At 51.2% G+C, this 22586-nt stretch overlaps 7 protein-coding genes across 7 annotated transcripts; 4 read left to right on the forward strand and 3 right to left on the reverse strand.

Moving 5' to 3' along the window:
• Window positions 1-1974: 1974 nt before the first annotated feature.
• Window positions 1975-2793, forward strand: GUITHDRAFT_101586 (hypothetical protein; the record flags this gene model as incomplete). The annotated part of the gene is made up of 7 exons (XM_005839337.1): window positions 1975-2006; window positions 2055-2106; window positions 2151-2289; window positions 2355-2376; window positions 2425-2492; window positions 2550-2593; window positions 2647-2793. 7 exons carry the CDS (start codon window positions 1975-1977, stop codon window positions 2791-2793), a joined length of 504 nt encoding a protein of 167 aa, XP_005839394.1.
• Window positions 2794-2867: 74 nt separating this feature from the next.
• Window positions 2868-4135, reverse strand: GUITHDRAFT_161181 (hypothetical protein). The gene is made up of 2 exons (XM_005839338.1): window positions 4103-4135; window positions 2868-4041 (listed from the first exon to the last, which is right to left on the reverse strand). The coding sequence occupies exon 2, from the start codon at window positions 3983-3985 to the stop codon at window positions 2927-2929; it is 1059 nt and encodes a 352-aa protein (XP_005839395.1). The 5' UTR covers window positions 3986-4041; window positions 4103-4135; the 3' UTR covers window positions 2868-2926.
• A 543-nt stretch (window positions 4136-4678) lies between these two features.
• Window positions 4679-8485, forward strand: GUITHDRAFT_161182 (hypothetical protein; the record flags this gene model as incomplete). Its single annotated transcript, XM_005839339.1, has 21 exons — window positions 4679-4726; window positions 5042-5105; window positions 5165-5245; window positions 5292-5446; window positions 5518-5574; window positions 5623-5701; window positions 5744-5784; window positions 6009-6074; window positions 6316-6376; window positions 6529-6564; window positions 6631-6686; window positions 6799-6879; window positions 6931-6954; window positions 7131-7177; window positions 7213-7300; window positions 7350-7408; window positions 7654-7714; window positions 7794-7830; window positions 7912-8009; window positions 8219-8272; window positions 8456-8485. Coding segments are annotated over exons 1-21 (1305 nt in total), but the record flags the coding sequence as incomplete, so codon positions are not given.
• A 174-nt stretch (window positions 8486-8659) lies between these two features.
• On the reverse strand, window positions 8660-9903 carry GUITHDRAFT_133511 (hypothetical protein; the record flags this gene model as incomplete). Its single annotated transcript, XM_005839340.1, has 2 exons — window positions 8660-8946; window positions 8994-9903. The coding sequence occupies 2 exons, from the start codon at window positions 9901-9903 to the stop codon at window positions 8660-8662; spliced, it is 1197 nt and encodes a 398-aa protein (XP_005839397.1).
• A 3925-nt stretch (window positions 9904-13828) lies between these two features.
• Window positions 13829-14607, forward strand: GUITHDRAFT_133512 (hypothetical protein; the record flags this gene model as incomplete). The annotated part of the gene is made up of 2 exons (XM_005839341.1): window positions 13829-13935; window positions 13983-14607. The coding sequence occupies 2 exons, from the start codon at window positions 13829-13831 to the stop codon at window positions 14605-14607; spliced, it is 732 nt and encodes a 243-aa protein (XP_005839398.1).
• Window positions 14608-15991: 1384 nt separating this feature from the next.
• Window positions 15992-17884, forward strand: GUITHDRAFT_133513 (hypothetical protein; the record flags this gene model as incomplete). The annotated part of the gene is made up of 7 exons (XM_005839342.1): window positions 15992-16707; window positions 16797-16841; window positions 16890-17011; window positions 17164-17325; window positions 17436-17500; window positions 17554-17636; window positions 17833-17884. 7 exons carry the CDS (start codon window positions 15992-15994, stop codon window positions 17882-17884), a joined length of 1245 nt encoding a protein of 414 aa, XP_005839399.1.
• A 3594-nt stretch (window positions 17885-21478) lies between these two features.
• On the reverse strand, window positions 21479-22319 carry GUITHDRAFT_133514 (hypothetical protein; the record flags this gene model as incomplete). The annotated part of the gene is made up of 5 exons (XM_005839343.1): window positions 21479-21541; window positions 21584-21677; window positions 21723-21799; window positions 21851-21944; window positions 21976-22319. 5 exons carry the CDS (start codon window positions 22317-22319, stop codon window positions 21479-21481), a joined length of 672 nt encoding a protein of 223 aa, XP_005839400.1.
• Window positions 22320-22586: the final 267 nt, after the last annotated feature.

Consider the following 22586-nt stretch of genomic DNA (forward strand, 5'->3'; position numbering starts at 1 on the left):
TGCGGTGCTTGCGGGTTGCCATGTGTGTCGGGTCCTGCCAGGATGACGGAGAAATCATCCGACGGGTGGCAGTTATGCAGTGCAGCAAGAGGTCAATCGGCAGTCCATGAAGAACTGGTTGCCAGTAGCAGCCACCAAGCTCATGGCTCCCGGAAGTGCTGCCCACTGCCAGAAAGAATCCTAAGGTTTGGAGGAAGCTTCCATATCTGAGTGCCAGATCGTGTGCGCAGGGGGAAAATGACTCAGTGAGACAGAAGTTCATTGAACCGGGTGGCCTGGTACTCGGCGAAGTCACAGTGGAGTCTGACAGTAGAGAAAGGGGAACTGCAGGAGGGATTGAGCCGTGAGCACCCGCTGGGCTGGGATGAACTTCCGTTGAAAGCAAACTGGCAGACGTCCCCAATAAATCAGGCGAGGGGATCATAGCTATGATCCTCTTCTTCCAGTCGTAGCGCAATGAAGCTCCGCCCCTGCTCCGCCTGCCGGCAGCGGACTCAAGAGCTTCAAGGAGCCAGTAGAGTGGCGGGGGTCACGTAAAACATTTGTATGGCGTGAGAAATTCCCTGTGACACCATTCATATATATATTAAATTGGAGTTACAACGATTTAAAAAGGATTTTTGCTTCAAATACTTGCATGAGATAGCTAAAATGTCGTGAAAATAGTAAAAAAGGTACAAATGCTCCCAACAAAATCGGTTTTAGTTGTATGGATTGTCCGTGCTATACAACGAGTGTTTTAAAAAAGAAGGATATGATATTGGGGCCAGGTGCATTTCGACCTCTTGGGTCGGCAATGGCGAGCGCACGAGGAGGGATAGAGTGGAGTCAAAAACGCCATAAAAACCAAGCGAAATGATGTGAGATGAAAAGAAACAGTGAATGGAATGAAATGAGATGAAAAGAAACAGTGATTGAAATGATATGAGATGAAAAGAAACAGTGAATGGTGTCATGTGCATTGACGTGTCGAGGAAAAGTAGAATAGAGAAGTAGCGAGTGCAATTTGATTGGATGTCTGACGATGTGTGTAAGATTCCTGAGTAGAACGAGACATACTGCTTTGTTTCAGCCATGAAGGATGTTTTTTTTTTGTCTGATTTCCAACTTAGATTTTTGATAATCTGCATAATGCACGTCCAAACCTCGACAAAGTGATTCAGACTAAGTCGGAATGGATACTGATTCCCTGCAAAGGTAAACTTGATTCGATTCTAGCGTGTGTGTCTCGCTTTTGTCAAACCTCCTGAATTTCATCCTCAACCTTGCAGAGCGTTCTTGAGTTATCGCTCACCAAACACGTCACCGAGGCACTATCGGATTCCAAGCTCACAAACCAAACAAGGAAACATGCCAGTGAGCGCCAGTGAACAAGAAGCTGCACAAGATCCCATTGACAGTGACGAGGAAAGCGACAAAATATACGCAGCAGCAGGCAACTCGCATCATACACATGAAGCCTTGTTTCTTGTACAAGAATCTCTTGGAAGCAAGTCAGGTATACGTGACCAAGACAGTCACGGGAGGGAAAGGAAAGAAGAGATACGAAGATCTCTTCCAGGTATGCATGCGCTAGAATCTATTGATAATGTTTTATGATTGCGATACTACAGGCCCAGTAAAGAACGACTCCGGCTATCAGGGAGTCATTGAAGTCAGGGACTCACACGTGTCTTTGCGGGGAATGCACTGTAAGAAAAAAGATGATTGCCATCGTAAATCTTGACGGACGGCGCAGTATTTTGCAGCATAAGTGGAGATGGAAGGCTCGAGATATTTTCCGCATTGAGTTACCGGTATATTCACTATACGTATTGAATCATTCGACTTGCTAAATCAGAAATAGAGATAAGATCTGCCCCGTTGGAGTCTTCGATCTCAACCAGACATTTGTATGTTGGCAGAGTTTGTCCTTGAACTTTCACTCAAATATGACTCGAATTTAAGGTTGGAGTGATTCAATCTATTCCAACTATGTTCACGTTAAGTACGTTCACCGTAACAAGGTTTGTTAAATCACTTCCTCGGTGCGCTTTTGATGGATAGCATGCCAGTGTCGAGGACATAGAGCGGAATGAAGGCGATGTGCTGTACTGCTTCAACGATGTGAGTTTAAACACGTGATATTTTCTAGTTATGACATGATGCAGTCTCCATCTGCATGTTTGGAGTGGGTCTTTGCCCTCACGGTGTGCGAAGAGTGCGAGTCTTTTGTTCAACTCGTAACACCAACGTTTCAGGAATACGGAGCAAAGACAAATTTTGCCTTAGAGGAAGTGGATGAAAGAGGTGAGATCATCTTTCCGAGATTTTTCTGGTCTCTTTTCTGAGGTGCCGATTTTTTTTTCCGTCAGATGAACTGAAAAGAAAGGCGAGGTATGATGCACAGTCCTTGCGTCTGAGATGATTGACTTGTTGGGGCAGGGGAGGTTGCAGACACAGTCAATCCAAGTCATTGTCACCACTCCCTCGTTTCAAGAGATTAAATCTTGGTAGCCTTGCCGACCTGATCTTAGGGTCTGACGATCGATTTGACGTTCAAATCACAGAAGACATCGTTGTGTCGCGAACCGAAAGTGACATGTCGGATGCGGTATGCTCTTTGTGTTCGCCTTGAGCCCTTGCTGACAGCTTTGGTGCGCACAGGGCACCGAAGAAAGCTTGTGGATACCTAGAAGCAAACTGGAAATAATGGATGGGAAAGCAAAAGAGCTGGAAGGACAGGTTGGAGTCCCTGGAGGCGGTTCCAAGGAAATTCCAGGTCTGAGGACTTGTCGAAATCGAAATTGTTAATTCTATGCGCAGTCATTGGTAGATCTCCCAGCTCTCCATGTTGCAGCACAAACAGACGATCCAGCTCGCCCATTGCTTTCTTGACAAGTTTATTCCAAGCATCGTAAAGATAAATGTTGAATCTATCACTGTTCTAAAATCCATCCTTTCCATACCCCAACTCTTCGTTGTGGAAGAAGTAGACGATGGCGATCAAGCTTGTGAAAAGTACTGTGCAGAACGCAATCACCTTTCCATATTGATACCAGAAATTGTCCTCATGCCACAAGTGCGAAAAGTAACCCAAGCCCATGACCATGCCCGCTACAAATCCTCCCATGTGCGCAGACATGTCAACACCAACAGAGAAGGAAAAGACAAAGATAAAGATGAAAGAAAGCGAAAGTGAGAGAATCAACATCTTCTTCTGCAGATCTCCCAGCTGCCTCCACATACCAGTGATGTATGCCACTTGTGCTCCAAACAAGCCGAAGATAGCACCAGAGCATCCAATGGACAGCGCCTGCGGAGCAAACAGCACGGACAAGATATTTCCGTAAATTCCTGCGCAAACGTAGATAATTGCAATCTGAGCTGCTCCCCACTCACGCTCAAGCTGAATTCCGAACATGCACTGCGTGAAAGCGTTGATGAGCAAGTGGAAAAGGCCAGCATGTAGCATTATTGGCGTGATAAGGCGCCAATACTCTCCAGCAGCAATCAGAGGAGCAACTTTCCCTCCCATCACTGCCAAGACAGGGCTGGGGACATCAAGGATAGCTGACCAGCTGTTGCTGAGCGCCACTTCGATTACGAAGACAAGTACTTGTAACATGGTGATAATTCCGATGAAAGTCTGTAGCTGCGATAGGTACCATTTCTGACGATTCTCCGAGCATGGGTTCCCGAGGCAGCAAGGACAACACATAGCCATCGGTAGCTGCCAGGGAGATAGCGATGAAACGGGAACGGTTTCACCACATGCATCTATAAACACTTCACTGGCGCCCACACCGCCCATGCTGTACTGGTCAGGGATGGGAGTATACCCCCCTGCCGTGGTGTAGTTTCCACCAGCAGCCCCCATTCCACCACCTCCTGCTCCTGCTCCTCCTGCCCATGGGTTTGGCGTGGGGCTGACGAAACTGGCTTGCCCAGTACCACCAGTTGCTTCCCGCTCTTTGCGGATATCATCCATAGTTCGAATAGGCATCTTCCCTTGCTAACACTGTAGACGAAGAGAACTCACAACAAGACGCTCGCTGTCATCTGTCGCAGCATGTCAGCCACTACTGCACATCGGCGCTTCGAAGAGACGCCTCGTCCTCACCTGCCTCCTCCTACTGCTCTCTGGTGCTGCTTCCTGCTCCGCAAATAACGAAGAGTCAAATATTTGGGGTAAAAGGTCTGGAGGCTAAGGGTCCTTACTATACCAATCTGCATTAGAAGATCATTTAAGAAATGTGGTATGAGCGAGCGATGCAAGGGTGATCAATACACTCGAGCCGAAGGAATGCGCTGCCGCCACTTCTACTCTATTGGCTCAAGCTCGCCTCACCAGGTTCAGGCTAATCATATTATGAGCCTCAGGTGGGTCCCTGCATTTCCGCATGGGGTCAGGGCTCAGAGGGGGTACATAGCAGGGAAGGAATCGGTAGTAGTGGAGTCCTAGGAACTCCTAGAACGCTAGAAAGAGGATCGTCGTGACCTAAAGGTACACGTAGTGGTCAGACTTTTGGAGAACGTCGGGGTGGGTGGGTAGTGGAGGGGAGGTGGGTGGTTGGAATGGTGGGGTGCCCAATAGGTTTCTAGTTGTGCTGGGGTAGGGTAATATAGAACAAGCAAGGTATGGCCTGAGATCGAGGGGGTAGTGGTGATAGGTTGTGGGGGTAGGGTGAAAGTGAAAGGGGACTTCAAGCAAGGCATGGCAGACCGTCGTTTGAAGGGGAACGAGGTAAGGAGGGAAGGGAAATGGTGGCAGACGTTGAGAGCCCAAGAGCTCTGAAGAGATAGTGACAAGTTAAAGATGCTAGATATAGATGCTAGAGATAGTTAAAGATGCTAGATCCATGACTTCGCGATGAAGTAAGAGGAATCCCCTACATCGTGACTCGCGAGGGTGTGATCCTGTCTTGACGGGTCCAGACATTCTGTTTAGAAAGAGCTCAGACAATAGACAGACACACATTTCGGATCTGATGTTATCTTCTGATTTTATGGAAGATCGAGTTGTGAATGCAATCAACAACGTCTTGACGAGTAATGGCAGGTTGTCCTCGAGGGGTATGTATATGACCTCGACGCCTTTTCAAAGGTTCATCCAGGAGGAGCCGGTGAGCGTTGATGTGTTTCTCTGTTCAACAAGCTGATGTTGCGATTGATCATATGAAAGATGCGCTGAGAGTATTCGGAGGGAGTGATGCCACAACGCACTACTACATGCTCCACCCGCACAAGGAGATTAGAGTCAAAGGTGACTGAAGCAGATTGACAACCTCTCCGGCTGACATCCATGCCAGCTCTTGAGCCCTTCCGGCTCCGCAAAGCGGAAGCTCCTGTGCATGACCTATGTTGTGAACGCGTGATGCCTGACACGATCGAGCAGAAGGGAAGTGGATCTGCTCACGGAGATTTGGTTTTCAAGCTCAACACCCCCGCGTTCCAGGACCTGAAGGTGCCTTTGTTGACGCATGCCTCCTGTTTCTGTGTACGTACACGCATGCGCTATCTTGACCCTTCCGACAGTCGAGGGTACAGAAAGCTATTCCTTACCAGTTTGCAACCAGCGAGTGGTACGTCAAGGTAAGGCGGGGGACAAGGAGCGGACTATTGTTGTTGACTTCACTGCAGGCGTGTTTGATCATGATCCTCAACGTCTCCATGGAATACTTGATTGTTCGCGATGGCCCGTCACTGCTCAAGGCTTCAGGTAAGATCCGCATGTTGACGAGCATCTCTCAAACGATCGCAGTCTTAGGGCTCAGTATGGCCTTGATCGGACTTTGCATTCAGGTATGCTAACACCACAGAAAGGTGTAGAATGCAGGAAACAGCGGATAGGGATAAAGGTGGGGATGTTGATGCATGTATAGGAAACAAGAAAGGAACAGGAGAAGGAATACCAGACAAGAGGATGAGGTAGAGGAGAGCAAAGGTGACAAGGGTAGCAGCGGACCATAAGGCAAACAAGACGAGGAGAGAGGAGAAAGCTCCTTTGACCGGTTTGATTGTCTTAGCATGATGCCAACCACGGAGCTGTGTCCAAGAGTGGGTGGGTGAATCGATTCTGGGGATACACGCAGGTGAGTCTCAATCACTTGTTCTGATAGTCAAATCTCTTGTCTTCTGTTCTGATATTCGAATCTCTTGTCTTGTGTTCTGATATTCGAATCTCTTGCCTTCTGTTCTGATAGTCAAATCTCTTGTCTTCTGTTCTGATATTCGAATCTCTTGTCTATAGTCAACTCTCTTGCCTTTGAGTTGTTTTGTTGGATGTTCTGTCTTTCAGTGAGAATGGATTGTGTTTAACAATGCTTCTCTCAGGATTGGATCGGTGGAAGCTCCTTGCTATGGAGACATCATCATGTGTTGATGCATCATGCTGGTATACTTTCGTCTTATAGTTCCACTTGTCGCTACAGCTCCTCCTGCTCCGTCCTCTCCTCCTCCTGCTCGTCCTCTCCTTGTCCCCTCCTCCTGCTCCGTCCTCTCTTTGGTGCTGTGTGCATGGCTGTAGGAGGACTCACTGAAAGACAGATACCAACGTCAATGGCGACGATCCTGACATCACAGGTAGGGGGGGAAGCGAGCAGACGATGCTCGTCCTGTGCTTGTTCGGTTGCATGATCATGTCTGCAGGCGATCTTATCCGATTCAACAAGTTGACCAACTGGAAAGGGCACCATAAGTGGCAGGTAAACGAGATGTTCTCTTTCTATGCACTTCAAACATAAGTTTTCCTGGAATATCAGTTGTTGAAATTTGTCATCTCTGTATGATGAGACATAGTCCGATGATTTCTCGCAGGCTCTCTACACCTGGTTCCTACTTCCCCTTCTGCCCTTTCGTTGGCACTTCAGTGAGATTTTCGACCTCATCAACATGAAGGTCACACTTCCTTTTGTTTTCTTCTCCAAAACCTGACTTGGACGCGAGCAGCATCTCGATCGAAGCATTTCGCCGGTGACTCTTTGCTAGATCCTCCCCTCCCCTCTTTCTTGCCGATTCCTATCCTCAATCATCCTCCAATTCTCACTGCTTCCTTTCTTTCTTCTCCTCACCTGTTGCTCCTTCTTTCTCTCTCCCTGATTTTTCACTTTGATCTGCACTTGTCTGTGACTTGTTTGACCTCACCGCAGATGGCCCAAACGGACGCCAGGATCGCTCTATTCCTGAGGCAAATGCCGTGATTACTCATGTCCATCTTTGACGATCTTGAAGATTTTTCTTCATGCTTCGATTCTATGCGCTTCCTCTCTACTTCTATCCTTCTTTCTTCACCCTCTTCTGCCATTTCGTGTGTCTGGCGGTGAGAAGCTGCAATCTCTGTCATCGTGTCCCTTAAAGAGATGCTCCAGGTGGGTGGAAGTTACCTGGGTTTCAACTTCGTAATCTCTCACAACTTCGAGGGAGCTCGGTACGTCTTATCAGTGACATGTTTGATTTCTGTGTCTTCCCGTCTTTGTGCCGTTTCCCTGTTTCTACTCTCAAGGATTCTAAATCCTGTTTCTGACCCAACGGCCTTCACTTCCCTTTGACCTTGTAACCTGGGCTCAACTATGTCGTCATTAATCTTTGCTGTCTTGCCCTTCTTGTCTCTTCTTTCTCCTCGTCTTCAGTTTCCTTCCTCCTCCCTTTTCGTTGACTCCTGACATCTTGTAGATCTGTCCTTGATTCCACAGATCGCTCGAAGCACGAGAAACGTGACTGGTCGTTCGATCAGGTAAATCGTCTGCGTGCTCACCCGTTGTTCTTATCCTATCGATCGCATGTCCCTGTTCCACATGACTACCTTCCTCTAGGTCGAGACTTCATCTACAGTAGGAGGAAGAGTGCTCGGTGCGTATATTTTGACTCTGCTCTTCATCCTCTGCTCCACCCCCCTTACCTTGACTGCTCGCTGACCTGATTATCGACCAGGGTATCTCCACGGAGGTCTCAACTATCAGATCGAGCATCATCTCTTCCCCCGCATCTCCCACGTTCACTATCACAAGCTCGCTCCCGTTGTCCGACAGGTGAGCTAGGGAGAGGGATCAGAAGCAGGGAGAGGAGGGGAGAGGAATGGATCAGAAGGATAGAGAGGAGAGGAGGGCAGGGCAAACAACACGATGATGTATGGAGAGGGACAGGAAAGAGGGGATAACAAGAAGGAGGACGAAGGGAAGGGAGGGAAGGAGTGAAGGAGGAAAGAAATTTTCGAATCTCTGATGGGAAACACTTTCAGTGGTGCCTGGATCATGGCCTCAAGTACACATACTACCCGACTGTCTTCCACAACGTATCAACCTCTTCTGCCTAGCCTTCCCCGACCCGCTTCATCAGCGGCAACCTCTCTCCCTCTCTCCCTCTCTCCCTCTCTCCCTCTCTCCATTCTCCTTTGCTTGCCCCTGCTCTTCCTCTTGTTGTCTTGGCAGCATGAAGCCTTCTATGTTTATTCTGATCTCTCTGACAACAAGGACAGGTTCTTTCTACGTATCGCTACCTGAACGCTCTTGGCGAGCAGTCCCAGCAGGTCGGGTGATGGAGACATGAGAGCAAGAGAAAGCCAAGCAAAATACACCCGGCAGCTCTTCAGGCGCGCAAGGCAGAGGATCTTTTCTAGTCACTTCATCACTTAAACAATCATTCACATATCTACAGTTGAGACTATCAGCTTCTGCGAGCGTTACTCGTCTTCTTTGTCGCCCATCTCCTTCTCCTTCTCTTCCCCTCCTCCCTCCTTCTTCTTACAGTACCTAGCTATCGCCTTCCTGCTCTGGCAGTATCGCTCGAACACTTCAGTGCAGTACATGTAGCCATGCCTCCTCGCCTCGCGGTTCTTGAGTCCGTAGTCGAGACCGGAGCTGGCGGGAGCAGGAGCCTTGTTGAAGGGCTTGAAGCCGAAGCGGCGAAGCATCATGAAGAAGGCGCGGAAGTTGAACTTGTGAGGATCATCTTCGAACCACGTTTGCACTGCGAGCAAGAGGTAAGCAAGAGCAGCAGCAACACAGCAGCCTCACCATCGGTCCACCACTGGTCCACGTCCTTGACCTCCCATTCCTCCAGTCCGAGGGGGTTCCGCTGGTCGCACAGGTCCTGCTCCGTCTGCAGAGCGTTGAGAGCTTTAATGCGCACGACTCCCTTGTTCTGCTCCTCTTCCAAGAAATATCTGAAGGCCACAACCTGGTTGCCTTGCCCGGTGTTGCTCAAGCCGGGAGGCTTCTGCTTCTGCGACGCCTCCTTCATCCACTTGCTTCCTTGCTTCTCTCTTGCTCGCGCCATCTTCACAGCAAGCGACGTCTTATCATCACCGGACGGAGACGGCAGGTCTGACCTAGCAACAATCTCATGGTGAGCAGGAGCGCTCCCAAACGTAGTTTGTGCATGTTCCATGAAGGAGGCAGGGGCGCCCATGTAAGGATGGTTGCGTTGCTTGGCGCTTGACAAGTCGTAGACAGATCCCGTAAAGAAGGACTGGGGCGAAGGTTTGCTGCTGCTGTCCAGCAGAGCAGGGCTCACAGAATGGTAGGAGCTCATCGATTGCCAAACTTGCGGGGCGAACTGACCTGACTGTTGTAGCAGTGAGAGAAGACTCGATAGAGACGTATTGGCGTTGTTAGCCCCGTTCACCTCCAGCCCAAGGACTTGGGATTTCGATCCGACGCTCAAAAATCTATCTCTATCCCCTTGTGCTAGCTTCAAAGTGTTCGAAAGATGAAAACTAGGGCCAACATTCATAGGTGAAAAGGACAGGTTGCTTGATGACAAGGGGCTCTGCTGCAGCATGGAGGGAACAACATTGGTTGTGAGCATGATCGGCGCAGACGACGTGTTTTTCATGAGCTGCGTGCTCGTATACCCTTCGCTCTGCGAAGTGCTGAACGGCAAGCGTCTTGAGGTATTTTTTTGAAAATTCCAGCCTCCGTCCATCAGAGGAGGAACGTGGTCAAAAGAATTTGCAGAGAGTTGGTAGCGACTGAAGAGGAATGAAGAAGCTGGTTGAAGAAGGAGGAAGGACAGGGAGGAGAGGGAGGAGAGGGAGGAGAGGGAAGAGAGGGTCGACAGGAAGGAGAGGGAAGAGAGGGTCGACAGGAAGGAGAGGGAGGGAGGGAGAGGAAGGTGGAAAGAAGCGGTCTGGGGGAGAGATATGTAGGCTATGGGGGGGGGCGGAGTGCAAGGGCCAAAACGAGGAGCTGGGGTATAAGCAGTGGAGGAGATTTAAAACTAATTCTTAAGATGGGAGTTTATTATACTTGTATATCGCGGTGATGGCATATCTGTAGGACCCCCACCACCTCCTCAGTATTGAAGACATGAAGAACTGTCTGTAACCCCCCTAATAAAGCAATATGGGTACGTTTGAAGGAGCCTTTTGATAACCCCACCCCCCTTTTCCCTAACAATATATCCAAAAAGTTTCTTGACTACCTAACGAGGGGAATAAACCGGTACTCATCAATTCAGAGATGCGCGGCGATGACTTTACTACTGCAACCACAATGGTTAAAACCTTGAGATTTAGAAATAGATCGTTTGGACGCCTGTTCCTCTTTACCCCACTGTCAGCATGTCAATTCAAACAGTCGCAGTATCAAAGAGGTCAGCTCTTTTAGGTGCTTTCCCTGAATTTAAGGCACCAATGGCCTCCGTGCCCGTCATTTGCGAGCAAGAACTACCCCCAATGATATCGATACCCCAGTGTTTCCCTCAAGATACCCACCTTTTCCATATCACCTGTGACCTTTTGGACCTGCTTTAACACCTTGCACCGTATAGCTAGTGCTGACGCAGTAACGGGATACAGTCAGTCCAGAACCATCTTTTTGCAGGTACACAAATCGAAACGATAAGATTTTGTAAAATCTGCGGGATTGATCTTGAACCGTTGATATTTTCATTGGTATGCTAAGACCCTTCGGTGCAGCTCGCCTCAGAGGACGGGTTCACTGTGAACCCGGTGAAACTCCGAACCGAACGGGGGAGGCGACAGGAGGCCTGGCAGTTGAATCTCGAGATCGGGCCTGACCTCTTCGCCTCAGGACTGTTTTAGTTTAAAAGGCTACCGGGGCTGGTTTCAAGTTTCGTCCGATCAGTATCCGACCCGAGCCCGGCGTGGGCCGGCCAGCCGCGGCCGCCCGGGCCCGGGGGCCCGGTGATCATCGCCGCGGGGCCGGATTGAACTTCGGCAGCCGCGGCCCGCCGCTGAGGGTCGCCGTCAAGCCCAGGCTTGCCACCGTAGCCCGGGCTTCCGCCGGGCGGGGGCGACCGTGTGCCACTGTAACAGTGCCAGAAGCAGTCCGCAATCACGGTCCGACTCCGCGACGAGCCGGGCCGCCCGGCGGCCGCCCCGGCCCGGCCGCGACCGGCGGCCGGGCCGGGCTGGCCGCCGGCCGAGCGCCCTGGCTGCCGGCAGCCGCTCAGGGCCCGAGCTCAGCCAGTCACTGAGTGCAGTGCCGTCCGATCACCGTCACCGGTGACCGTGGCGCCCGGCCGTCGGACTGACTCAGTGACGCGGCCGCATCATCGGATGCGGCTCCGATCACTGCTGTCACGGCCACACTGTGACAGGCTAGTGCCGCGGCCGCCGGCGGCTGAGTGCCACCCGGTCCGAGCAGTGCCGTCACCGTGGTGTCGGAGCCCGGCCGCCGTCAGTGAGTGGCAGTGCCAGCCGGTTGAACACCGTGTCAGCCGAGTGAGCCTGAGTACGACGGTCGGCCCGCGGAGTCGGAGGTGCCCCCGGCCGCGGCGGGGCCGGGGGCCGCTGGGTCGGACCGTACTGCGAGCGTCACCGCCCGGACCGGGGGCGGCGGCAGGGCCGCCCCGCTGATTTGATTCGACTCAGTAGGACCCCGCAGCGGCACTCCGACTCGGAGGCTCGGAACTTCAACTGGCCCGCCACTGCCAAAGGCGAGTCAGCTGGTATCTAGCGGCCTAGTACTCACGGTACGGGCGGGGCGGCCCCCCCCCCCCCCGGGCCCCCTCCCGAGTCACCGGCGGCCAGTCGGCCGCGAGTGACGGTCGGATCGGACCGTCCGGCGGCGATCGGACCGTACTGCGGCCCGCCGGCCCCGCCGCCGCGCGGGAACCGTACTCACCGTCCAACGGTTAAAAACCGTTCCGGCAGTCAAGCGATGGCAAGTCATTTCCGATCATGGCAGTGCAGGCACCGTCGGACGGGGCGCTGCACAGTGACTGACGGCGTTGATGCCATGCTTGATCACTGATGATCAAAATGGCTGGTGAATATCATTCACGGTGGAGCGTCAATGAGCTAGTTGGACAACATGTCCGATCTCACAATCTTCAAGTGCTGAAACCAAGAGCACAAGGATGAGACGAACTTTCGGTCAGATCATGTTGCAGCAATGAGTCTTTCCAAGTTCAGTCCGTTGGTAGGATGGGACGAGCATGGCAGTGGCAGCATTGGAACAAGTGTAGTGAGGAAGATGGGGGGGGAACGAATAAACAGGCAGCAGGAAGCAAAGGACGCCTTCGCCACACCACAAAGTCAGCTCTTTGTTAGAAATCACTCTTTTGGATTTCTAGATGACTGTCGTTTCTGCACGTGTGAAATAGTGCGGCTGCTTGTGAGAATTGAGACTTGACTGGGTTGGGATTATTGAAGTTTGTCTTGTATCTAAAGGTGGAAGGAAAATCCAAGTCAGAGATAATACAGGACGGCTACAAGTAATGTACCACTCAATTCAATTTCTCACTTTAGACCCCGATACTGATGTTATGTAAGTTGTTCATTCTGCGGAGAATCATTCGTTGCATCAGCAACGTACAAAGTTTGCAGGTGACATCTGAACGAGGTTGCACTGACTGGAATTAGATGACGGTTACTTTCTCACACAGCAAATGTCTCTCTGACAAGGAAATCTCGCATGTGCGGAATCTACTTGAAGATAGAGATGATGCAGAGGTTACTTTGTTGGTTGCTGAGAAGCTGAAGCAGTTTTGAGTTTTGAGCTTACGATTGCGTTTGCTATTGACAGAGACAAGTCAAGGTCAAACCTCGAGCAGGAAGCAAGACAGATGTCGAGTGCGAGACTGCTTGCCTGTGATGCATCTTCTTAACGATCATATTGGTTCGGCCAGCATTCTCTCTCTGATCATCGACACAACCGTCCACGGAGCACGCAACGTCAGTTGACATTCTGCTTGATCTCCGTGCTTTACCTGCGTCATGAACGCTCAGGATGTTTCATTGAACTCAACCCTATCAAGATCCTCATCTGCGAAGCATCCGAATCCCATGGTAAAGGACCTGTTTACCTGAGCCAATGATGTGACCTGATCAGCTGCATTGGGGAAACAGGAGAAGATTGTCGGCGTCATTCGAAACCTTCCTTGCCTTGTCTCCATGCAACAAGAGCAAGCAGAGAACCTCGCAAGACATGTTCGGGTCAAAAGGTTGTCAAGGCATGCACCGAGTGTAACGTCCAAGTAACGTTGATGATACTGAAGGTACGGTACAGGAGAGGTTTTGATCAAAGAAGGAAGCATCTCAAACTACATCTCGGTGACCAACTGGCCTCGCAAAGGTCGCTCTGACAGACCAGCAGGTGGTGATCAGAGGTCAGGTTGATGTTTACCATGAATCGTCATGGATCATCAGACTTGGAGTGAACAAGGTTGAGATGAGAAGTGCGGGGGAAGGGATAAACAGCCTGACTATTCGCCTCCAGGTTTTGAACGAGTGGAGTTCACTCCTCGACTCTCCTTCTCTTGCTTCCTTTCAAGCCGGTTGCAAACCTCTTGCACTCTCCTCTATCGTCGCTCTTTTTCCTTGTGCTGTTTGCTACCCCTGCGCTCTCTCTATTCGTACCACTCCTTACTCCCCATTTCGAACATGGCCTTGACTCTTCTTCCCTCCTCTCTGTTGCCTGCCCCAGCGGCGGATCTGCAGGTTATGGAGATTCCCATCGAGCAGATGGTATCCTGCATTTCCTCAATGAGGTTCGGGGCACCCGAGGCTGCGGAAATTTGTCCTCACTTTTTGTCAGATCAGCGCGGCAAGGAAAGGATGCGGCGGCAGCAAAGCCCGGCTCGGCGATTTCATTGAGGCCGCCGACAAGTGCAACGGGAGGAAATGTGCTGGGCCCGTCCTACCGCCATGTCAAATGCGGAAGAGGAGATGGCGTGATCATAACAAGTTCGCTCTCTGCTGGCAGAGAGCACAGGATGCGCGCAAGCATCAACGTCCCCACGTCCAGCATCCAACTTACACCCCGGCGAGCGAGGACAGCAGCGAGCGCCGAGAGGGAGAGCTTCGTGCAGCAGTGGACCTTGGGGCACGATAACGCCGACAGAGACTCTCTACTCCCTCCTGCTCCCCCACTCTCCAACGATGTTCTCTCTGCCCAGAGCTGCACGCACAGGAAGTACCTTTTCGTACGCGATACTGCCACCGCAGGAACCGACGATCCTCAACTGACTAGTCGTAGCCTGCTCGTGGTACGGAGGAAGAACTCCTTGCTCGGCTCTGGAATCGTCCCAAGGAACCCCCTCTTCCTGATGGAGATCGGCAGGCACATGGAGGAGGATGGGACATCAGCTCGAGCTGGCTCCTTCCCCACCTTCACGGCGATAGTCTGCCTCCGACCCAGCTCCAGCGCACGTCAGGGCTGAGGGAGAAGAGAAGGCGCACTGGGGATCCGCTCTGCCATCCAAAGTTTTCCCGCTGACGTACAGGAGCCCAGGGCCCAAAGACAAGGGCAGGAGACGCCTGAGAGCGGCAGATGAGGTAAGAACTTGAACACGCGGCAACCTCCTGGCCCCTTCCTCGTCTCCTCCTCAGCCACCTCACCGTTTTCTCTCTCTGTCCAGTGTCTCTGTATCCCGCTGTCCAGTGCCACTCCCGTCCCTTTGCCTTACTTCCGAGCAGCCTGCCGTTCTCGGGCCCTTACGATGATCTCGATCTTGCTCCTCGAGTCGTACAAGCTAAGTAGTACGGTAGCTGCGCGTGACTAATGTATCCTCTGCCCGGGTGACTGTCAAGTCTCCCCGGCGTCCCGAGTCACTGTGAGGCTCCGTCGGCTGAGCCGCGGCGCGGCGGGCCTCAATGCCAGGCTCAGTGTTCAACTTCTGGCGGCCCATGGTCCGGCTCTCCGCCGCCGAAAGCCGACTCGGCCGCCGCCGCCGCCGCCGGGTACCGACTCGGACCGGACAGTGCCACCGTGGCACGACGGTGGCGTGGCTCGCGGCGGCCCGGCGCCTGGCACACTCCCGCTCGGACCCACCGGGCCGGTCACCCGCCGGATCGGCGGACCCCGGGCCCGGCGTGACCGTCGCCGCCGGGCCGCCGGGGGGCCCGGCGCCGGCCCAGCCCGGGCACCGTCCTGGGGCTGAGGCCGCGCCCCCCGGGAGGCTCGGACTCAACTTGTACGGTACGCCGTGACCGTACCGGCGCCGGGTCAGCGCCGGGCCCCGGTCCGAAGTTCCGACTGAGTCCCACGGCGCGAGTCCCTCCCGGCGCTCGGAGTCCGGCTGGCCCGGCTCACGGCTGAACTAGTGACTTTCAACTTCCGCCTTGCCGGAGGCTGAACTTGACCCGGCCGGGCGGCGCGTCCGAGTCGGAACCGTGCCACGGTGGCCGCACCGTAAGTGAGTAGCCCGGCTAGTACTACTGAGGCTGCCAGGGACTCGCCGGACTGAGCGGGCGGCGGGCCATGGCGAGTTCAACCGGCTGCCTGCACGGTCGCGCCGCAGCCCGGGCCGGGCCGGGCGGGAGGGCCGCCCGGCTGTGTGGCTCGGCCGGGCCGTGCGGCGGGCCGCGGGCGCCGCGGCCGGGCGGGACCCGGCCGGGCCGGGAGTTGATCCGAAGTTGATCACTAAGGTTTTACAGTGAGATTCAAAAAAAAAGGCGTGGAAGGAAAACGTTCCACAAGGAGAGGATAGACAGGAGAGGACGATGGATTGCGAAGTGAGACCGCAGTGACATCATGAAGCAAAAAAGAGCAGGAAACTCACAAGAGCACATCTCATCCCACTGACAACAAGCGTCTTGTGGAGTATGGGGCAGCTGTTCTCAACTAGCAGGAAGGTTGTCCTGCTGCACGGCCAAACCCAAGTCACTTACCCCGTCCCTTCCAACAACACTGACCTCTACGATCTGCATGCAGATCTTTGCCGCAAATTTAAGTTGGAGACAAGTGCGATCATTTCTGGGTTCATAGTCGATCACGAGAATGGCGGACCAGTGTGCCCTATAAGGCTCATTGCGGCACTGAAGGGAGGGGAGAGATGTCGGCTAGTGGTTTTGCAGCATGCTGTTGAAGACTTGTTGCAGCTTCCTGTCCCTCCTGCTCGCCTTGATAGGGACCAGATCTTGAACCTCATGGTGAGCTGGAAGATGCTCAAGGAAGGAACGGCAGAACAGAGGATGTTTTCCTTCGAAAAGTTATGCTCAGCGCTGTCCGACAAGGGATTTGCATACATTGCAGTGCAAGCAGGACAGTCAGAAATTGTGAGAAACGCAGTCAAGGCCGCGAAAGACTTCTTTGCAGATCCTTTAGAATCGAAAGTCAGAAACAAAGTCAGTTTCCCTCGATCAAAGTTTGTCGGATACTCCAAGCAAGGCAAACGGGAGTTCTTTCAAGTGCGCAAAGTTGGAAGCCATTACCGGTTTCCCTGGCCAGAAGACGAGCAGGGTACCTCCGATTTCGCCTCTGCCATTCGCGTACTTTATGAGGAGCTGTCGCAATGCTCAAGATACCTTCTCGAGAACCTGTAAGCCATTGCGCAGTTTCATGCATGTTGTTACTTACAGCTCATTTCTTGAGATGTCCACTCTTGCAACTAGACGCGAATGAGATCAGACAGATGCTTGATAGTCAGGACGATGGCCATCTCGAGAATGAGAGGTGAAGGCAACATGGTGGTCAACCTTCCGATGATGAGACAGCACGCAGGAATGACAAGTCAGACGACGTTGCAGCTTCTGACTTCTTCGTGGGTAGTGATGTGCTCCGCTTGTATCAGTATCACCGGCCCTTAGGAGAAGCACCTCCGGGTATAGCCAACGCGGCTACAGGTGTGCATGCTCCCAGGAAGGTGCCACCTGCTCCTCCTCAACTGATCGCAGGAATTCATGCCGACATGGGCCTGCTCACAGTTGCTCCCTGCGCCAACTTGCCAGGAACCGATCGCGCGATCCTCATGCCCCGTCTCTGAATGTCTGTGCAGGGCTCGTGATGCTGTCTCCGGATGCGTGCAGGTGGTTGGACGTGGAGGCCTCGCTGTATGCAGTGATGGACGACGACAAGCTGGAGTCCCTGACGATGGAGGAGCATCCAAGAGAAGAGCTCTCACTACCACACTGCGACTTGCATGTTGAGAGCAGCGGCGGTAAGTCGTGACGATTGCTGGTTCCAGCCTTTCTCACAGCTTCCTTGTCCTGCTCTCAGCTCCAGGAGACCTGAAGGAGCTCGAACACAAGTTCTTTGTTGTGTTTGCAGGAGAGACTCTGGGTAACCTCTCACGCGGAAAGATCAGGGCTCCACTGCACTACGTGGACGAATATGTGGGATTATGAGATGTCTTGCTGAGTCACAGACTGGATTGACGTCATGGTAGGTGATAGGACGACCAAGAATCTCTATGCCCTTCTTCACCAGAGCTCGTCCAGATTCAAAGATCAGAAGGATTCAACACAGCAGGTGAAGAACCTTTGGAGTGTATTTCAGTGTGATCATGACTTGAGTTCAGTCATTGCAATGAGGTCTCGGTCGCGAGCTTCATGGAGGACGTTGTCCTTACCTCCAGGCCCTGGATTAAACCTCGTCCTCCACCAAATTTTGTTGTTGGTGAATCTTTTTGATCTCTTTCCCCGCAGATTGAGAGATTTTCTTGCAGATTTTATCCGAAAGCGGCAAGGGAAGCAGGATCACGTGCGGACATCGTTTAAGAGTGACTATTAAATGAAGGTTTCTATGTCATTGGATCTGGCTTGGGTGTTTCACTTACAAAAACACCATCCTGATCTGAGATTCGCCTTCTTACTTACAAGGGATCATTATTATTGACTCAAAAATTACACTTAGCAACTTCTCCCCAGCGATACAGGATTTATCTACAAATTCTCTCCACATGTATCAACGCTTCGTCAATCAACTGTGCAGAGCTAAAAGTAAGATAAGAACATATTTGAAAATCCTGTCCGCAACTGTCCTTCAGGTCTTTTAGCTCTTCTTGTACATGAAATCGCTTCCCGGGCATTCTTTGACAACAACCTCGCTCTGACTTGCTTTCTGCCGGGGTCGAGCAACTGCCCACCATGAGCTCCTTCCTGGAGTTCACGTCCACAACCCTCAAGTCCCTTGTTGGAAGCTGGACCCGTGTTCTAGAGTAGGGCCATTTTTGAATGCCGAGACGGCGGCAAGCTTTTTTCATTGCCGTGATTGAAATTCCCTGCGCATCTCGGTTATGGGCAGAGACAAGAAGCGCACGCTCTGACGACACTCACCAAAAACTCAGAAGCCTCTTTCTCTTTCATGCAAAAAAGCTCTTGCAGATCTTGTTTCGTTAGATCTTGTGTCTTCCCGCATCTGTACTTGTGACAAGGATTTTCTCTCGTGGACGCGTCCAGGTAAGCCATGCTTGACATGTTGACTTTTCCTTCCCTCCCCCCACGAAAAGTGTCTGCAAGAAAACACGAGATCGTTAGAAAACAATGGTAGGCATGCGTCGAGCATTAAAAGAATCGGTCTTCTATCATCAACTACTTCACGAACCAAGAAAAGATCAAAAGAAATAAGTGAAAAGCAAATTAAGGCGATAAGGTCATCCCAAAATCATGCAATGCCATCAAGTGTTGTGGGGACACGCCCAGTTGTTGGTTCCCCACATTTTCTGCCATGGATAGGAAATCGATTTGCGATGGGCAATAACAGATCTTTCCATCGTCTTGGGAGAGAAGAGGGGGGGGGGGGGGGGGCTAAACGCTCTTTCATCCTTCCATCCTTCTGTTGTTCCTACCCATACCAACTCAACAACATTGTGATTGTGTGTTCTTAACGTATCATGTTCTTCTCACTTGCTCTGGATCCTTCTAATCGCCGCGCTCAAACTCTCCAGAACGCCATCTCACTACCGACCTCCTCGCTGCTTTCTTCCTGCCCTCCTCTCTGGCACCTTTGGTGCTTTTATTCCCATGGGTCTCTGGTACAGAAAGGTGAAGCGCCGTCTTTTCAGTTTGTGTAGTAAACAATCGAGAGTTCAGTTTTGGGGGATATCTTTGCTCTGGAAGGGGGTGGTGGTTGCCTCGTACCGATGGGAGGGGTTCTCCGATGGGTCGTTGTCTTGGCTTAGGGGCACCAAGGGGCTGAAAATTATGCGAAAAAGATTATTTTCGTTCCTTTCTGTATGCACCATAACCCACGAGATACCGCAAGATCGCTGTTGATAGTCAAACTTGCTTTCCAGAGATTTTCCGAGGGTGGGGTACAACTAGATGAGGGAATCTGTGGGGTACTTTGGTTTGAATATGGGGGTGATGCTTTGTATTCACGGGTAGTGTGTTTTAGGGGTAGTCTTGAAGCCATAAATCCAGTTTACACATACGACTGTGAGTGGGGGCTGCACGGGGGGTTGTGCAAGAGGTGTAGGGGGGGGTGGCCCTGACTCAGGGTGTTTGTAACAAGAGGCACCTTGGGGGTCAAATATATCCTGGGGCCCCTCAGGGTACCATATCCCAGTACTGCTGGTACAATATTGAGTCTCAGGTGTAGGACTTGAAGGGTGGGTAATGCAGTGGACAGCCGTAACAACAGAGAGTTCTGAAATGAAGTCACCTTCCCGGATTACAACCTTTTAGCTTTAAAAACAACCAGCTCAGCCCTTGTACCCTACCCACCAGAGGGAAACAAAATTGACAGTCGAAACCACCCGTGTGTCACGGACTCCCCGCGGCGGGGTGCATTTTATAAGTGGGAGATCCCAGGTTTACTCTGGAATTTTTACTCATCGACTAAAGTAAATAATTATCCCCTCCGGGCCGGGCCTTGTTCTGTCGATCTCCGGAGTAACTTTTTTAAAAAAAGGGCAGCGATTTTTGCTCAACTTGCCGGGCCGGAAAGCCCGACCGGCCGGGCCGGGCCGGTGCACTACTTTTGATTTGATGCATTTGATTTGATTCGAAAAAAAACTGACGTGCGGCCTCAGCCCAAAATAGAGCATGGTGGCAGTGCTGGAAAAGTCGAAGAACGTATGAGGGGCGAAGAGGACAAGAAGAGTGTTTTACGATGGGAAGGAGAGGACATGAGAAACATGCGAGGAGGAGGAGGATGGTCATGATGGTCATGATGGTCATGATGGTCATGATGGTCATGATGGTCATGATGGCATGATGGTCATGATGAAAAGTCTTGGGACAGCGAACTTACTTCAAGTGTAAGGCGGGCGGGGAGAGAAGGGAGGGAAAACATTGAAACCGAAGCTAGTTGAGGCTTCTCTTGTTTTGTGTTCAGTGATCGGGCAATAGGGAATCACGTACAGTGGGCGAGGGGAGGGAGGAGGTCAGGGCTCTAATGTTTAGCATTTTCCGGCGCTTAAAGCTATTTGAAATGACGTATGGGAGTGCTACATGGGTTGACAAAGCTGTGCAATGGAAGTCTTGACTTGTAAGAAGTTAGATAGGCGATGGTTTGCTTGTTTGTCATCAGGGTGTTTGAAGAATATTTTACTCGTTCACTGTTTTGACTTGGGTTTACTAGGAATGTTTGCCATACTAGCTCAATTCCGTACATCAATCTTGCATTACGGCGACGAAAGTGAGTGTTACATCATGAATCATCTGTAATTTTTGTTGACGGTGTTTGTTAGAAACCAAGTACAGCGATGCGCCTGGAGAGGACTACTTGTTCAACTCCGAGGGAAACAACACCGAGAACAAGCTCAAGTCACTGGGTGTGAACGTTAGCAGTTGGGGGTTCCTTCCCTCTGATCAGTAAAAATGTGTGACTGAGTGTCTTGAGCGAATTTTGGTCGATCGTATTCACCCCGCCATGTTTGGATTTCATACATAACTCCGCATGTAGGTCACCTGTAAAGTGTATATGACGTATATGACCATCCATGCTAAGAAATGATATAAGAAGGAAGCGATAATATAAGTTGCCCCAATCCAGACGTCTGTTCACATGTAATTTTTTCCTATGTAGCAAGAAAGGTAGCTCTTCCAGTCTTCAAGGACGTTGATCGATTGCCATCGCCTCTTTTACATCCACTGCAAGCTAGCTGCTAGCAGCTAGCTTGTCATTGCAAGACAAGGACCAGCCCCAGAGTGTGTGCCCGGAAATCAATTCGAATTAACGAAGAGGTCCCGTAATCACCACTCGCTGACGGAAAAATGAGACATTTTATGATACTTATTGATCATTTCTTCAAAATGGGGTGATCATTATGAACTAATTTTTGTTTTGATTTCATTCCTCGTAGCCCTGATCGCCTTTGATGCGAGCAAATAGTTGACTAGATCAAGAATGAGAAACAGGGAATGAAATCAACATATTGTACCCGGGATTTCAAAGAGAAGAAATCCACAGAGGAGGGAATTCACCGACTCCTACCACAAATTAAGATTTGCTTACTCAATTGACACGCTTACCTCAGTAGTATGGAAGTATCGCGCAGTGACATAGTTGTTTGCATTCACACAAACGACGATGATAAAGTTCATCATGGTCGCAAGATGTATCAACCTGGAAAGAATGTTGCAAACTCATGACCCAGCATCGTTTCTAAACCTGTTGGAATGATAAGTTTCCAAGCACACATGCAGCTCGAATCGGCAGAGTGCGGAGACGGAGAGAGCCAGAAAAACCTGTCGCCGAGGAGTTAGTATGGGCAAAGGCGTGCATGGCAAGTGGATTACGTGATCAGACATTATATCCTTGCTCTTCAGTAGCGTCAAGCTGTATGCTACAGCCCGTATAAGTGTCATGATGACAAAACCAGCAAAGATTCGACTAGGATCCACGTTCAGTCAGCAAGAAGAACATTCCTTTGCAGTGCCTGTTTGTGAAGTCGTTCGGCAATGAAGACTTTCCCAGGCGGGAAACAGCAAGACGGTAAAGGAGGGGAACGAAGGGAAGGAGGGCTCCTGTCTTCTTAAAGATGATGTTGAACTGATGTAGCACCGGGATAGGGGCTGATGGACGTGTAACCCCTTCCTGCTTGTCTGCTGCTCCCCCTAAGGTGAAGATAATCCCCAAGAAAGACATCAAGAGTGGAATGCCATACACTATCACGATCTGCTGCGTCGAAGGCCTGCCGGTGTTTGTGTCTGCCTGCATCTTGTCCTGGCCGTGGTAAACAATGTTTCTGTTTCTTAACTGGACCATGTCGTGTATCGTCAATCAGACGCGATTGCCAGCTGCAAGCATACGACCGTCATGCCCTTATATCATAGACCCAGAAAAATGGAAGAGGTAAGCAAGACAGAAAAAGGAAGGGTTAGCTCATTGCCAAAATGAGCATTGCATTGCTACATGATCGGCATTACTCACTTCTATGAGTTCTCACTGGTCTGGTGCAGTTTGCTATGAGAGCAGTATCAAGCTGCACGAATCTCTCTCTTCTTCTGCATAGATCTTATTCCTTCTTCCTCC

The sequence above is a fragment of the Guillardia theta genome (assembly GCF_000315625.1).
Source record: "Guillardia theta CCMP2712 unplaced genomic scaffold GUITHscaffold_8, whole genome shotgun sequence".
NCBI lineage: Eukaryota > Cryptophyceae > Pyrenomonadales > Geminigeraceae > Guillardia > Guillardia theta.